This window comes from Bufo bufo, chromosome 1 (genome assembly GCF_905171765.1).
Source record: "Bufo bufo chromosome 1, aBufBuf1.1, whole genome shotgun sequence".
In the NCBI taxonomy this organism is placed as follows: Eukaryota; Metazoa; Chordata; class Amphibia; order Anura; family Bufonidae; genus Bufo; species Bufo bufo.
In genome coordinates, this window is record NC_053389.1 from 378,684,343 (window position 1) to 378,701,639 (window position 17,297).

A 17,297-nucleotide genomic window follows, 5' to 3' on the forward strand; every position below is an offset into this window, starting at 1 on the left:
TAAAGTTGCTTTAGCACTAAATTTTTCATTTTCACAAGGGGTAACAGGAGAAAATGCACTCCACAATTTGTTATACATTTTTTCCTGAATATGGCAACACCTCATACGTGGTCATAAACAGCTGTTTGGGGGCACCGCAGCATTCAGAAGGGAAAGAGCGGCATCAGTATTTTCTAACATATCATTTACTGAAATTAGTTTAGTTTTTGTGAAAGTGAAATCTGTAAGTGTTTTTTATTTTTATTTTTTATGGGGTCCCTCTTGCGGTAAATATTATGATTATTTTTATTCTGTGGGTTGATATGGTTATGGCGATACCAAATTTATATTTTTTTATGTTTTACTACTTTTTCAGCATAAAATCCCTTTTGTGTTACTTTATACTAACATAACATTCATATTTTTTCACCAATGTAGTTGTGTGGGGGCTTGTTTTTTGTGGGACGGGCTGCAGTTATTATTGGTATCATTTTTGGGTACATAGGTCTTTTTGATCACTCTTTATACCCCATTGTTTGTGGAGGTGAAGTGGGTAAAAATGGCAATTCTGCCACAGTTTTAAATTTTTTATGGAGTTCCTGTTGTGGTAAATATTATGATTATTTTATTCTGTGGGTTGATATGGTTATGGAGATACCAAATTTATACCGTTTTTTTTTTATGTTTTACTACTTTTCAGCATAAAATCCCTTTTGTGTTAAAAATTAATGATATTCGCCGTATACTAAAGTTCATAACATTTATATTTTTTTAACCAATGTAGCTGTGTGGGGGCTTGTTTTTTTGCGGGACTGGCTGTAGTTTTTTTTTGTATCAATTTGGGATACATACAACTTTTTGATCACTTGTTATTAATTTTTTTGTGGAGGTGAGGTGACAAAAACAGCAAGTCCGTCATTTTTTGCATAATTTTTTTTACGGCGTTCACCGCATAGGATTAGTAACATGATACTTTTATAGATCAGGTCATTACAGATGCGGAAATACCAATTATGTATAGTTTTTTTATCTTTTTATTTTTTTAGTGACTTATAAATGAACGGATATGAGAAAAAAATATTTGTATTAAAATTTTTATTTATATACTGTATTTTTTAACTTTTTTTTTATCTAGACCCATTTGGATCTTGAAGATCCAGTGGGCCTAATCGCTATACAGTGCATTGCAACAGTCATCTATTGCAATGCACTGTATTGTCAGTGCTACAATCACACTAAGGCCTCTTGCACACGAACGTTGCGGGCCGCAATGCACGAACACCAACCGTGGGGCAGCCGCAGCGGATCGCTGACCCATTCATTTTAATGGGTCTGCGATCCGGCCGTTCCGCAAAAAGATAGGACATGTTCTATCTTTTTGCGGAACGGAAGCACTACGGAAGCACTTTTGTAGGGTTCCGTTCCGCATCTCCGGAACGGTGCCTGTGTATTGCGGATCCACAAATGCGGTCCGCAATACGGCCATGGAGCGCGCACGTTAGTTTGAAAGAGGCCTCAGGCTGATCAGACCCTTAGGGTTTGATCAGTCTTAGGTACATGGCAGCCTTACAAAGGCGTCCGGTTGCCATGGTAACCATTGGGCCGCTGCCATCACAGCAGCGGTGGCCCAATAGAAGAAAGAGGGAACTCTCTCCCTCTCAACCCCATGGATAGTGCTGGCGGCTACTGACCACAGCATCTATGGGGTTAAATGGCCGAGGTCGATGCCAGCATCGATTTCGGCCGTAGCAGCAGTGTGTCTGCTGATGGCAGTGGCTCGTTCCTGAGCCTCTTCCATCACAGCCGCACAGTGGATCAGGCTGCAGGGGGCATCTGGGGGGCAATGGCAGCATATGGGACAGACACGGTGGAGTGGAGATCACAGCCTGAAACCAGCATTTTGTCACTGAAGCGCTCTGATTTGTTAATCTGTAGAGATTAACCAATCAGAGCGCTGGCTGGCAAGGGGCCACTCTGATTGGTCCCTTGCCGGCTTCCCCGGTGTCTCTGCTCTCGGGGAGAGTGGAGACTCCGGGGCTGTGACACTTTATAGTGTCACAGCCCCGGTAAGCAGTTTACTGTAAAAAACTGTGTACTGGGGTCGTACACGATATGATACCTCTTGGCGCAAAACCACAATTGCGAGTGACGTCTTTTAAAAAGGTATTTATTATTCAGATGACAACACGTTTCGGAGTGAGTGTACTCCTTTTTCAAGTCTAAAAAATATAGTAGTATGAGATACTATAATATACTGTATGAGATACTACTATATTTTTTAGACTTGAAAAAGGAGTACCCTCACTCCGAAACGCTTTGTCACCTGAATAATAAATACCTTTTTAAAAGACGTCACTCGCAGATGTGGTTTTGCGCCAAGAGGTATCAAATCGTGTACGACCCCAGTACACAGCTTTTTACAGTACTCTGCATCACTCCAAGGCAACTCCAAGAACTAAGAAGATACTGGCAGCACAACACCCCTCCCCCCCGCCTTCGCGAGTGTTGTAATGACACACGCACAATATTAGGAGGTGAGTATAACAATTGACACAGCATACTCTCTAAATCTGGTACCCAAAACTTACTACCCTATGAGCGCCTTGTTTCCCGTTTCTTTTGCCAAATTTCCGGTAAGCAGTTTGGACGTGACTGTATGTCCAAATGCACTGTCACTTGCAGTTTGGACGTACAGTTAGGTCCAAATGCGTGAAGGGATTAAACTTTGGACTTCGACTTGCTTCTATTTCTGTGCGTCTTTGCAGGACACAATAGCATGGTAGACTACAATACTACTAAATGAAGATAAACTTGTCAGGGCAGCTCGCCACTCGCGCTTTCAGAAAAGTGTTGAGGATGACTAAAAGTGGCAGATGTAACAATTTTTTTTAAAGTGGCAGTTAAAAAGTCGCCGATGTGACTTTTAAACGTCACTTTTTTGGCGCATAGGAGATGATAAATCTCCCCCTAGTCCCCTGGCAAAATGCTCAATGAAGGGCTATAGCATGATGTGAAGAGCCCAAAAGTGCCATGCTACAGAATACGGCATGGAGAAGATCTGCACACACTGCAACAGGATGTCCAGAAGGAAAAGCTATATATAATAAGGTATACATAGACTAAACACAGTAACCTGTTATCATATGACTTTTGGGGATTGTCAGATACAAAAAAGACACTGCTTGAAAATACTAAAAACAATATATTTTATTAGCGCAGAAGAACAATTTTATTTAGTATTTACAGCGGATTCTGTTGGTGCCAAAAGAAGAAAAACTGTAGACTGCACACATATAGACTGCATATTAAACAAAGAGCAACGCAAGACATATGGGTAGTTAATGCAAAAAAGGGTTAGAAACCTTTCTGACATGGCTCCCTATAGATATTATGTTCAGTGTAATTCATTCAGGAAGTAAATGTATATTCTGAAGCGTTTTCATTGTGGTTCTGCATGGTTTTCTTGGATACAATGTTAGCATGGAGATGTCTTGTCAAGGGAATGTAAAACTATTATTTCTTGTGGGAAGGGCTCTGGGAGTATTGCTCTGTAAGACTGTAGACTTCTCCAGCAAGATTGCTTTAATAGTTAGACAAGTTCAACTTTGGCATTGGGATAAACAGCCACAACATCATATCCCTCTGGAGGCTTGACTCTCTCCTTGGCGTGAGTTTCGCAGTACAGCTGCTCTTCAATAAAGAAATAGCCTCTCTGTTTCAAGTTGAGGCCACAATCATCACACATGAAGCATTCTGGATGATAGAGCTTGTCTCGAGCCTTGACTATAGTACCGCTGTATGATGAGGGAGAAAATACAATTACTCACCATAGAACCATACAAACATGAATGTGTCAGTGGAAAACCATGAAAGTGTAACCCCAAAAAGTGAGAAATTATCTTACTGCTTAACAAAAGGTCCCATTGGTAAAAGTCTAAGTGGGTTTCCCTGCTGTTGCATGTTTCTGTCATTATACATTTCAGAAAAATTTGTATAATGAGCTCAAAGATTTTAGTAGTTTTTTTTTTTTAATCTCGGGGCATATGTATAAATATAACAGTGTTTGAAGCAAATGCAAAGAAAACGAAAAAAAAAACAACTTGATACCTATGTCTCAAATTCTCAAACAAGTGCAAGGTTCTTCACATGTTGGCCTGTGGTACATACGTACAACTGCATTGATCTTTATTTGCACCAACGACCCAGGCAAATTCTACAAAGAATCTGTATAGTAAGGAGAAATTCTGTATTTTAAGATTATTTTTGTTACTTACACAATCCCGTTCCCACATCTGGTGCACTCCGGGAGCATCTGTAAGCCAGTCAGTGGACTGCTCAGCTTAGACACAGGAGACTTGACATTCCTGGAGCTGGCTGGTCTTTCTAGCTTTTCACCTGCCAAGTATAAAAATAGTATATCAGATATGTGTACAGAGTCCTGCCTAAACCACAAACAGGCTGAGATTACTATAACATGGCAGCACATCAACAAGTCAGATAGATCTGAAACTACTTCTTAAAAGTGTACACTGAGCTTCTGACAGAAATCTGGACATCTTCCGTCATAGATCAGCTTTCCTTGCCTGTATCATTTAGTGAGATGTATGAAAACACAATAGATACAGGCAAAGAATTCCTGTGTCTTTTTTTTTTATTATCCACATATACTGTAGAAAGGCTTTAGGCTGGGGCTCATCCTATTCCTGCCCTGGACCACAACAGATGCAGTTATTAATGCCTTCACTGCCTTAAACCCAGATATATTATCAGAGACCTCTCACTACTCTAGCTCACAATGGATGTTGGCATGAACCTTTCCATTACCTTAGACCACCAGAGAAACTTGCATTAACAACTTTACTACCCTAGATCAACAGGGAAGGGGATTTAACCCCTTCTGTGCCTTAGACCGCCTAATGCCTTAAGGGGGATCTGTCACCGCTATCCAACCTTAGGGCAACACTAAGTAGTGACAGAAATCCCGATTATAACATAAATTATAATAATTAAGGCTGGGAATACACAAAAACTTTGGATGCAAAACATATCACTAGGGGTTGCGCAGCAAAATATAAATTTTGAAGATTACACTAAACTGTGTAAAGTAAATAACATGGAAGAGGACAGTATACTACTACAGAGGGATCTGGATAGATTGGAGGCTTGGGCAGAGAAGTGGCAGATGAGGTTTAACACTGACAAATGTAAGGTTATGCACATGGGAAGGAATAATACAAGTCACCCGTACATACTAAATGGTAAAACACTGGGTAACACTGACATGGAAAAGGACCTAGGAATTTTAGTGAACAGCAAACTAAGCTGTAAAAACCAGTGTCAGGCAGCTGCTGCCAAGGCCAAAAAGATTATGGAGTGCATATGGGAACATAGTCCTACTACTTTACAAATCACTAGTCAGACAACACATGGAGTACTGTGTACAGTTCTGGGCTCCTGTGAACAAGCCAGACACAGCAGAGCTGGAGAGGGTTCAGAGGAGGGGAACTAAAGTAATACCTGGAAAGGGTGGACTACAGTAGCCAGAAAGATCAAAATTAGGGTTATTCAGTTTAGAAAAAAAATGATGACTGAGGGGAGATCTAATTACTTTGTATAAATATATCAGGGGTCAGTACAGAGATCTCTCCCATCATCTATTTATCCCCAGGACTGTAACTGTGACAAGGCGACATCCATTACAACTAGAAGAAAGAAGGTTTCTACACAATTATAGAAGAGGATTCTTTATGGTAAGAGCAGTGAGACTGGAGAGTTCAAGAGGGGCCTGGATGTATTTCTGGAATGTAATATTAGAGGCTACAGTTATTAGATTTCTGGAGAGGTTGTTGATGCAGGGAGTTATTCTAATTGCCTGAATGAAGTTGGGAAGGAGTTTTTCCCCTAAAATGAGGAAAATTGGCTTCTACCTCACAGTTTTTTTTTTGCCTTCTTCTGGATTCATTTGCAGGATAATAGCCTGGACTGGATGGACAGATGTGTTTTTTCAGACTTATAAACTGTTACTATGGCCAAAGATCAGTGTTGCACTGGAGTATTTGAACTAGTGAAAGTGGATGGGTCACACTGCTGCTACCTTGATGCAACAGTCTCAAAAATCCCAGCAGGTTTGGATTTTTCACGACTGTCGGATTGTGGAAACTTGCGGGTTGAAACAACCCAATTCATTTTCACTAATTAAGATGCTGCACTGCTACACTGTGATCTTTCGCCATGCAAAGTGTGTCATGTCTAAAGTTGCTGTGTGGCTCCAGCCTTAATAATTACAAATTATACTATATTCAGGGTGTCTGTCATTATTATAATTATGCCCTCAGATAGAATAGCTTGGTTAACCTGATGACAGATTCCCTTTAATGTATGCATTAAATGTATCTGTTAATGCAAGCTTCCTTGGTGGTCTAACGTGCTAGAAAGGTTCCAGACAAAATCCCTGGTGATCTAGGGTAGTGATGGGTTTCTGACGATGTCTGTGGCAGGGCAGTCAATACTTTAATATCAGCATCCCTGATGGTCCACGAGCGGTGTCACAGTTACTGGCAGCATCCCTGTTGGTCTAGGGCAGGGATGGGCAAACTGCGGCTCTCCAGCTGTTGTAAAACTACAACTCCCAGTATGCCCAGTCTGCCTACAGCTATCAGCCTACAGCAGGGCATGATGGGATTTGTAGTTTTACAACAGCTGGAGAGCCACAGTTTGCCCATCCCTGGTCTAGGGCAGAGATAATATTAACGGCTGCACTCCTAATGGTCCAGGACAGTGAATAAGTTAATGTCTGGCAGGTAACTCTCCTCTATAGGTTTCAGTTTTGTCTCTTATTAGGAAGATAAGCACTGATGATTCACCTTTCCTTCCCTGCACGGAATACAGAGATTACGGTAGAACATGGTGGGAAAGGACTGTGGAGCTGTAGTTGAACAGTGGCACCGGACTTTTAATGCTAGTACAGAGAGATTTTTGAGCACTCAGTCTGATCACTAATGGGATAGCTCACAGACTCTGTTTTGGTGGCAGATTTTCGGTGGATGGGAGGGTATTTTTAACCCTTTCCTGACCACCTGCTGTAAATTTATGGTGAATGTCGGTCTTTAAAGTTAAACATAATATCAACTCAAGAGCATCATAGCTGCAGGGTGCTATGGCTGATTTGCCTTTTTTTTTTTTTTTTTTGCTACACCTCCCCAAAAACATCAATAGAAGCTACAGATCTACTCACAAAAAAAGAACCCTCACACTGACCTGCAGACTTAAATATAAAAAATTTATGGGGCTCAAAATATTGTGATTAAGAGCTTTTTAAAGCATCAAAACACAAGAAAAGCTATATAAATGTGGTATCACTGTAAATGTACTGACCCAAAAATAAAACCCATAAAACTATGGCAGAATAGCTTTTTTTTTTTTTTTTTTTTCAATTCCACCCCATTTGGACATTCCACCTTGCTTTCCCAGAGTTATGGCTCTGGGAAAGCAAGCATTAAAAAATAAGTTGAAAAAACCTGAAAATTTATTTTCATGAAGGGGTTAAGCTGCGTGGTTGGGCTGCAGCACAGCTTTAATTGGGCAGCGCTTATAAATTAGTACATTACTAAATTATTAAAACATATGAATACAATATCACAATATTAATACAAATAATACAATATGAATACATGACGGGACACTTCTTTTTAAAACCTGGAATGAAATCTGCTGCTGTGGACTAGTTTTCATAAGAGACGTCACTCCATATTTGTACAGATGTGGAGACACAGCAGATGACTGTATTGCATAAGAGCATATTTGAGGTTACATTGCTTCAGCAGACCTGACATGGGGAAGCTCTGCTTGTGCGCTCATACTTTCTAGAATGTACAGTGGGCTCCTTTACTGGCCTGATTAATCGTTTCTGATCCAACTGAAAACAATATGAATTTGTCCTTGTGCCAAGTGAAATGAATCAGCATTTGATCACCTGGACGCTGAAAAGGGAACATATTATCTGTATATGGCATAATATACACTTGGCTTCAATAATACACTGCTCAAAAAAATAAAGGGAACACTTAACCACCTCAGCCCCCAGTGCTTAAACACCCTGAAAGACCAGGCCACTTTTTACACTTCTGACCTACACTACTTTCACCGTTTATTGCTCGGTCATGCAACTTACCACCCAAATGAATTTTACCTCCTTTTCTTCTCACTAATAGAGCTTTCATTTGGTGGTATTTCATTGCTGCTGACATTTTTACTTTTTTTGTTATTAATCGAAATTTAATGTTTTTTTTTGCAAAAAAATGACATTTTTCACTTTCAGTTGTAAAATTTTGCAAAATAAACGAGATCCATATATAAATTTTGCTCTAAATTTATTGTTCTACATGTCTTTGATAAAAAAAAAATGTTTGGGTAAAAAAAAAAATGGTTTGGGTAAAAGTTATAGCGTTTACAAACTATGGTACAAAAATGTGAATTTCCGCTTTTTGAAGCAGCTCTGACTTTCTGAGCACCTGTCATGTTTCCTGAGGTTCTACAATGGCCAGACAGTACAAACACCCCACAAATGACCCCATTTCGGAAAGTAGACACCCTAAGGTATTCGCTGATGGGCATAGTGAGTTCATAGAACTTTTTATTTTTTGTCACAAGTTAGCGGAAAATGATGATTTTTTTTTTTTTTTTCTTACAAAGTCTCATATTCCACTAACTTGTGACAAAAAATAAAAAGTTCTATGAACTCACTATGCCCATCACGAAATACCTTGGGGTCTCTTCTTTCCAAAATGGGGTCACTTGTGGGGTAGTTATACTGCCCTGGCATTCTAGGGGCCCAAATGTGTGGTAAGGAGTTTGAAATCAAATTCTGTAAAAAATGACCAGTGAAATCCGAAAGGTGCTCTTTGGAATATGGGCCCCTTTGCCCACCTAGGCTGCAAAAAAGTGTCACACATCTGGTATCTCTGTATTCAGGAGAAGTTGAGGAATGTGTTTTGGGGTGTCTTTTTACATATACCCATGCTGGGTGAGAGAAATATCTTGGTCAAATGCCAACTTTGTATAAAAAAATGGGAAAAGTTGTCTTTTGCCAAGATATTTCTCTCACCCAGCATGGGTATATGTAAAATGACACCCCAAAACACATTCCCCAACTTCTCCTGAGTACGGAGATACCAGATGTGTGACACTTTTTTGCAGCCTAGGTGGGCAAAGGGGCCCATATTCCAAAGAGAACCTTTCGGATTTCACAGGTCATTTACCTACTTACCACACATTAGGGCCCCTGGAAAATGCCAGGGCAGTATAACTACCCCACAAGTGACCCCATTTTGGAAAGAAGACACCCCAAGGTATTCCGTGAGGGGCATGGCGAGTTCCTAGAATTTTTTATTTTTTGTCAGAAGTTAGTGGAAAATGATGATTTTTTTTTTTTCATACAAAGTCTCATATTCCACTAACTTGTGACAAAAAATAAAAACTTCCATGAACTCACTATGCCCATCAGCGAATACCTTGGGGTCTCTTCTTTCCAAAATGGGGTCACTTGTGGGGTAGTTATACTGCCCTGGCATTCTAGGGGCCCAAATGTGTGGTAAGGAGTTTGAAATCAAATTCTGTAAAAAATGACCAGTGAAATCCGAAAGGTGCTCTTTGGAATGTGGGCCCCTTTGCCCACCTAGGCTGCAAAAAAGTGTCACACATCTGGTATCTCCGTACTCAGGAGAAGTTGGGGAATGTGTTTTGGGGTGTCATTTTACATATACCCATGCTGGGTGAGAGAAATATCTTGGTCAAATGCCAACTTTGTATAAAAAAATGGGAAAAGTTGTCTTTTGCCAAGATATTTCTCTCACCCAGCATGGGTATATGTAAAATGACACCCCAAAACACATTCCCCAACTTCTCCTGAGTACGGAGATACCAGATGTGTGACACTTTTTTGCAGCCTAGGTGGGCAAAGGGGCCCATGTTCCAAAGAGCACCTTTCGGATTTCACTGGTCATTTTTTACAGAATTTGATTTCAAACTCCTTACCACACATTTGGGCCCCTAGAATGCCAGGGCAGTATAACTACCCCACAAGTGACCCCATTTTGGATAGAAGAGACCCCAAGGTATTCGCTGATGGGCATAGTGAGTTCATGGAAGTTTTTATTTTTTGTCACAAGTTAGTGGAATATGAGACTTTGTATGAAAAAAATAAATTAAAAAAAATCATCATTTTCCACTAACTTGTGACAAAAAATAAAAAATTCTAGGAACTCGCCATGCCTCTCACGGAATACCTTGGGGTGTCTTCTTTCCAAAATGGGGTCACTTGTGGGGTAGTTATACTGCCCTGGCATTTTCCAGGGGCCCTAATGTGTGGTAAGTAGGTAAATGACCTGTGAAATCCGAAAGGTGCTCTTTGGAATATGGGCCCCTTTGCCCACCTAGGCTGCAAAAAAGTGTCACACATCTGGTATCTCCGTATTCAGGAGACGTTGGGGAATGTGTTTTGGGGTGTCATTTTACATATACCCATGCTGGGTGAGAGAAATATCTTGGCAAAAGACAACTTTTCCCATTTTTTTATACAAAGTTGGCATTTGACCAAGATATTTATCTCACCCAGCATGGGTATATGTAAAATGACACCCCAAAACACATTCCCCAACTTCTCCTGAGTACGGCGATACCAGATGTGTGAAACCTTTTTGCAGCCTAGATGCGCAAAGGTGCCCAAATTCCTTTTAGGAGGGTATTTTTAGACATTTGGATACCAGACTTCTTCTCACGCTTTGGGGCCCCTAGAATGCCAGGGCAGTATACATACCACACATGTGACCCCATTTTGGAAAGAAGACACCCCAAGGTATTCAATTAGGGGCATGGGGAGTTCATAGAAATTTTTTTTTTTGGCACAAGTTAGCGGAAATTGATATTTTTTATTTTTTTCTCACAAAGTCTCCCTTTCCGCTAACTTGGGACAAAAATTTCAATCTTTCATGGACTCAATATGCCCCTCACGGAATACCTGGGGGTGTCTTCTTTCCGAAATGGGGTCACATGTGGGGTATTTATACTGCCCTGGCATTCTAGGGGCCCTAAAGCGTGAGAAGAAGTCTGGAATATAAATGTCTTAAAAATTTTACGCATTTGGATTCCGTGAGGGGTATGGTGAGTTCATGTGAGATTTTATTTTTTGACACAAGTTAGTGGAATATGAGACTTTGTAAGAAAAAAAAAAAAAAATTCTGCTAACTTGGGCCAAAAAAATGTCTGAATGGAGCCTTACAGAGGGTGATCAATGACAGGGGGGTGATCAATGACAGGGGGGGTGATCAATGACAGGGGTGGTGATCAATGACAGGGGGGTGATCAGAGAGTCTATATGGGGTGATCACCCCCCTGTCATTGATCACCCCCCTGTAAGGCTCCATTCAGATGTCCGTATGTGTTTTGCGGATCCGATCCATGTATCCGTGGATCCGTAAAAATCATACGGACATCTGAATGCAGCATGACAGGGGGGGGGGGGGTGATCAATGACAGGGGGGTGATCAGGCTCCAGGGAGACGCCTGTATGTGTTTTGCGGATCCGATCCATCCATCAGTGGATCCGTAAAAATCATGCGGACATCTGAATGGAGCTTCACAGGGGGTTGATCAATGACAGGGGTGTAATCAATGACAGGGGGGTGATCAGGGAGTCTATATGGGGTGATAACCACAGTCATTGATCACGCCCCTGTAAGGCTTCATTCAGACGTCCGTATGCGTTTTGCGGATCCGATCCATCTATCAGTGGATCCGTAAAAATCATGCGGACATCTGAATGGAGCTTTACAGGGGGTTGATCAATGACAGGGGTGTATTCAATGACAGGGGGGTGATCAGGGAGTCTATATGGGGTGATAACCACAGTCATTGATCACGCCCCTGTAAGGCTTCATTCAGACGTCCGTATGCGTTTTGCGGATCCGATCCATCTATCAGTGGATCCGTAAAAATCATGCGGACATCTGAATGGAGCTTTACAGGGGGTTGATCAATGACAGGGGTGTAATCAATGACAGGGGGGTGATCAGGGAGTCTATATGGGGTGATAACCACAGTCATTGATCACGCCCCTGTAAGGCTTCATTCAGACGTCCGTATGCGTTTTGCGGATCCGATCCATCTATCAGTGGATCCGTAAAAATCATGCGGACATCTGAATGGAGCTTTACAGGGGGTTGATCAATGACAGGGGTGTAATCAATGACAGGGGGGTGATCAGGGAGTCTATATGGGGTGATAACCACAGTCATTGATCACGCCCCTGTAAGGCTTCATTCAGACGTCCGTATGCGTTTTGCGGATCCGATCCATCTATCAGTGGATCCGTAAAAATCATGCGGACATCTGAATGGAGCTTTACAGGGGGTTGATCAATGACAGGGGGGTAATCAATGACAGGGGGGTGATCAGGGAGTCTATATGGGGTGATCAGGGGTGATCAAGGGTGAATAAGGGGTTAATAAGTGACAGGGGGGGGGGGGGTGTAGTGTAGTGGTGCTTGGTGCAACATATTTACTGAGCTACCTGTGTCCTCTGGTGGTCGATCCAAACAAAGGGGACCACCAGAGGACCAGGTAGCAGGTATATTAGACGCTGTTATTAAAACAGCGTCTAATGTACCTGTTAGGAGTTAAAAAAAACACATCTCCAGCCTGCCAGCGAACGATCGCCGCTGGCAGGCTGGAGATCCACTCTCTTACCTTCCGTTCCTGTGAACGCGCGCGCCTGTGTGCGCGCGTTCACAGGAAATCTCGCGTCTCGCGAGAGGACGCGTCGGCGCGTCCACCCAGAAGAGCAGGGCCGCCGCAAAGACGCAATCCTGCGTACGGCGGTCCTGAGGAGGTTAAACAACACAATATAACTCCAAGTCAATCACACTTCTGTGAAATCAAACTGTCCACTTAGGAAGCAACACTGAGTGACAATCAATTTCACATGCTGTTGTGCAAATGGGATAGACAACAGGTGGAAATTATAGGCAATTAGCAAGACACCCCCAATAAAGGAGTGGTTCTGCAGGTGGTAACCACAGACCACTTCTCAGTTCCTATGCTTCCTGGCTGATGTTTTGGTCACTTTTGAATGCTGGCGGTGCTTTCACTCTAGTGGTAGCATGAGACGGAGTCTACAACCCACACAAGTGGCTCAGGTAGTGCAGCTTATCCAGGATGGCACATCAATGCGAGCTGTGGCAAAAAGGTTTGCTGTGTCTGTCAGCGTAGTGTACAGAGCATGGAGGCACTACCAGGAGACAGGCCAGTACATCAGGAGACGTGGAGGAGGCCGTAGGAGGGCAACAACCCAGCAGCAGGACCGCTACCTCCGCCTTTGTGCAAGGAGGAACAGGAGGAGCACTGCCAGAGCCCTGCAAAATGACCTCCAGCAGGCCACAAATGTGTATGTGTCTGCTCAAACGGTCAGAAACAGACTCCATGAGGTTGATATGAGGGCCCGACGTCCACAGGTGGGGGTTGTGCTTACAGCCCAACACTGTGCAGGACGTTTGGCATTTGCCAGAGAACACCAAGATTAGCAAATTCGCCACTGGCGCCCTGTGCTCTTCACAGATGAAAGCAGGTTCACACTGAGCACATGTGACAGATGTGACAGAGTCTGGAGACGCCGTGGAGAACGTTCTGCTGCCTGCAACATCCTCCAGCATGACCGGTTTGGCATTGGGTCAGTAATGGTGTGGGGTGGCATTTCTTTGGAGGGCCGCACAGCCCTCCATGTGCTCGCCAGAGGTAGCCTGACTGCCATTAGGTACCGAGATGAGATCCTCAGACCCCTTGTGAGACCATATGCCGGTGCGGTTGGCCCTGGGTTCCTCCTAATGCAAGACAATGCTAGACCTCATGTGGCTGGAGTGTGTCAGCAGTTCCTGCAAGACGAAGACATTGATGCTATGGACTGGCCCGCCCGTTCCCCAGACCTGAATCCAATTGAGCACATCTGGGACATCATGTCTCGCTCTATCCACCAACGTCACGTTGCACCACAGACTGTCCAGGAGTTGGCAGATGCTTTAGTCCAGGTCTGGGAGGAGATTCCTCAGGAGACCGTCCGCCACCTCATCAGGAGCATGCACAGGCGTTGTAGGGAGGTCATACAGGCACGTGGAGGCCACACACACTACTGAGCCTCATTTTGACTTGTTTTAAGGACATTACATCAAAGTTGGATCAGCCTGTAGTGTGTTTTTCCACTTTAATTTTGAGTGTGACTCCAAATCCAGACCTCCATGGGTTAAAAAATTTGATTTCCATTTTTACATTTTTGTGTGATTTTGTTGTCAGCACATTCAACTATGTAAAGAACAAAGTATTTCAGAAAAATATTTAATTAATTCAGATCTAGGATGTGTTATTTTTGTGTTCCCTTTATTTTTTTGAGCAGTGTAGTTCTGTTTATATGGGTCTACTGGCAATGAAACTTGGAGACAACTTAGTTATAGGACATGAGAGAACAAAGGCAAGGCTCTGTATTCCTGCAAAGGGTTCTAAGTTTCTGAAACCTTACAAATGATCCATACTAATAAGGACCAATGTAGTCAATGATACAGACACATCATTCTATGTGCTGGTGCCTTGAGAACAACTTAGAGCTGTTACTAAGGCTGTTACTTTCACACAAACATTTATATCCGTTTTTGTGGTTTCTGTTTGCGGTCCGTATGCGGAAGCATTCATTTCACAGGATCTGCCAAAAAAATGGAATGTACTCCGTGAGCATTCTGTTTCCGTATTTCCATATATTCGTTCCACTAAAGATAGAACTTGTCCTATTATTGTCCGCAAATAACGTCCCATCGCTCCATTCATTTTAATGGGTCCGCAAAAAATACGGAATACACACAGAACACATCCGTATGTCATCTGTATTTTGCGGATCCATTCCCACGTATTTACTGTTTACAAACATAGTAACATAGTAACATAGTACATAAGGCCGAAAAAAGACATTTGTCCATCCAGTTCGGCCTGTCATCCTACAAGTTGATCCAGAGGAAGGCAAAAAAACCCTGTGAGGTAGAAGCCAATTGTCCTCACTTTAGGGGAATAAAAAATTCCTTCCCGACTCCAATCAGGCAATCAGAATAACTCCCTGGATCAACGACCCCTCTCTAGTAGCTATAGCCTGTTATATTATTACACTCCAGAAATACATCCAGGCCCCTCTTGAATTCCTTTATTGTACTCACCATCACCACCTCCTCAGGCAGAGAGTTCCATAGTCTCACTGCTCTTACCGTAAAGAACCCTTTTCTATGTTTGTGTACAAACCTTCTTTCCTCCAAACGCAGAGGATGTCCCCTCGTCACAGTCACAGTCCTGGGGATAAATAGATGATGGGATAGATCTCTGTACTGCCCCCTGATATATTTATACATAGTAATTAGATCTCCCCTCAGTCGTCTTTTTTCTAACGTGAATAACCCTAATTTTGATAATCTTTCAGGGTACTGTAGTTGCCCCATTCCAGTTATTACTTTAGTTGCCCTCCTCTGGACCCTCTCCAGCTCTGCTATGTCTGCCTTGTTCACAGGAGCCCAGAACTGTACACAGTACTCCATGTGTGGTCTGACCAGTGATTTGTAAAGTAGTAGGAATATGTTCTCATCACGGGCATCTATGCCCCTTTTGATGCAACCCATTATCTTATTGGCCTTGGCAGCAGCTGCCTGACACTGTTTTTTGCAGCTTAGTTTGCTGTTTATTAAAATTCCTAGATCCTTTTCCATGTCAGTGTTACAGAGTGTTTTACCATTTAGTATGTATGGGTGACTTGCATTATTCCTTTCCATAAGCATAACTTTACATTTGTCAGTGTTAAACCTCATCTGCCACTTATCTGCCCAAGCCTCCAATCTATCCAGATCCCTCTGTAGTAGTATACTGTCCTCTTCAGTGTTAATTACTTTACACAGTTTAGTGTCATCTGCGAAAATTGATATTTTACTATGCAAGCCTTCTACAAGATCATTAATAAATATATTGAAGAGAATAGGGCCCAATACTGACCCCTGAGGTACTCCACTAGTGACAGTGACCCAATCTGAGTATGTACCGTTAATAACCACCCTCTGTTTTCTATCATTGAGCCAGTTACTTACCCACTTACAGACGTTTTCTCCGAGTCCGAGCATTCTCATTTTATATACTAACCTTTTATGAGGTACAGTGTCAAATGCTTTGGAGAAGTCCAGATACACGACATCCATTGATTCGCCGCTGTCAAGTCTAGTACTTACCTCCTCATAGAAACTGATTAAATTAGTTTGACATGACCGATCCCTCACGAAGCCATGCTGATATGGCGTTATTTGCTTATTTCCGTTAAGATGCTCTAACATAGCATCTCTCAGAAAACCTTCAAACAGTTTACCCACAACAGATGTTAAACTTACCGGCCTATAGTTTCCAGGCTCTGTTTTTGGACCCTTTTTGAATATTGGCACCACATTTGCCATGCGCCAATCCTGTGGGACATTCCCTGTCAGTAAAGAGTCCGCAAATATCAGAAATAAGGGTCTGGCTATGACATTACTTAATTCCCTTAGGATACGGGGGTGTATGCCATCCGGTCCTGGCGATTTGTCTATTTTGATATTTTTAAGTCGCTGTTGTACTTCTTCCTGGGTCAGACAGGACACTTTTAATGGCGAATTTATTTCAGCATTCAGCATTTCATCTGACAGTTTATTTTCCTCAGTGAATACATTGGAGAAAAAAATATTTAACAGCTTTGCTTTCTCCTCATCGCTCTCTGCGACTCCCCCCTCATTACTCTTTAATGGGCCGACACCTTCAGATTTATACTTTTTAACATTTATATAATTGAAGAACATTTTAGGGTTAGTTTTACTCTCTTTGGCAATTAATCTCTCGGTCTCTAGTTTGGCCGCTTTTATTTGTTTTTTACATGTTCTGTTTTTTTCCTTATAGTTTTTCAGTGCTTCCGTGCTACCCTCCTGTTTTAGTGTTTTATATGCTTTCTTTTTGTCATTTATTGCTTTCTTTACAGTTCTGTTTATCCACATTGGTTTCTTTTTGTTCCTTAACCTTTTATTCCCATACGGTATGTACCTCTCACAATGAGATTTTAGGATGTTTTTAAAGATATCCCATTTTTTGGCTGTATTTTTATTTTTGAGGACTTTGTCCCAGTTAGTTAGGCCTATGGCCTCTCTTAGTTGGCTAAATTTAGCTTTTTTGAAGTTTGGTATTTTTGTTCCTCCCTGTAGAAACGCTCTTTTGAATGATAATTGGAAGGTTATT

The 17,297-nt window shown here is 42.1% G+C and overlaps 1 protein-coding gene across 2 annotated transcripts in view; it reads right to left on the minus strand.

Moving 5' to 3' along the window:
* Nucleotides 1-2,598: 2,598 nt before the first annotated feature.
* PDLIM4 (PDZ and LIM domain 4) overlaps nucleotides 2,599-17,297 on the minus strand; it is a 379,210-nt gene continuing 364,511 nt past the window's right edge. For both annotated transcript variants that reach the window (XM_040405182.1, XM_040405191.1), the window contains 2 exons: nucleotides 4,254-4,374; nucleotides 2,599-3,773 (listed from right to left, as the gene is read on the minus strand). In XM_040405182.1, the coding sequence (XP_040261116.1) occupies nucleotides 3,569-3,773; nucleotides 4,254-4,374 (326 nt within the window). In that variant the 3' untranslated portion in view covers nucleotides 2,599-3,568. The remainder of the gene's footprint in view (nucleotides 3,774-4,253; nucleotides 4,375-17,297) is intronic.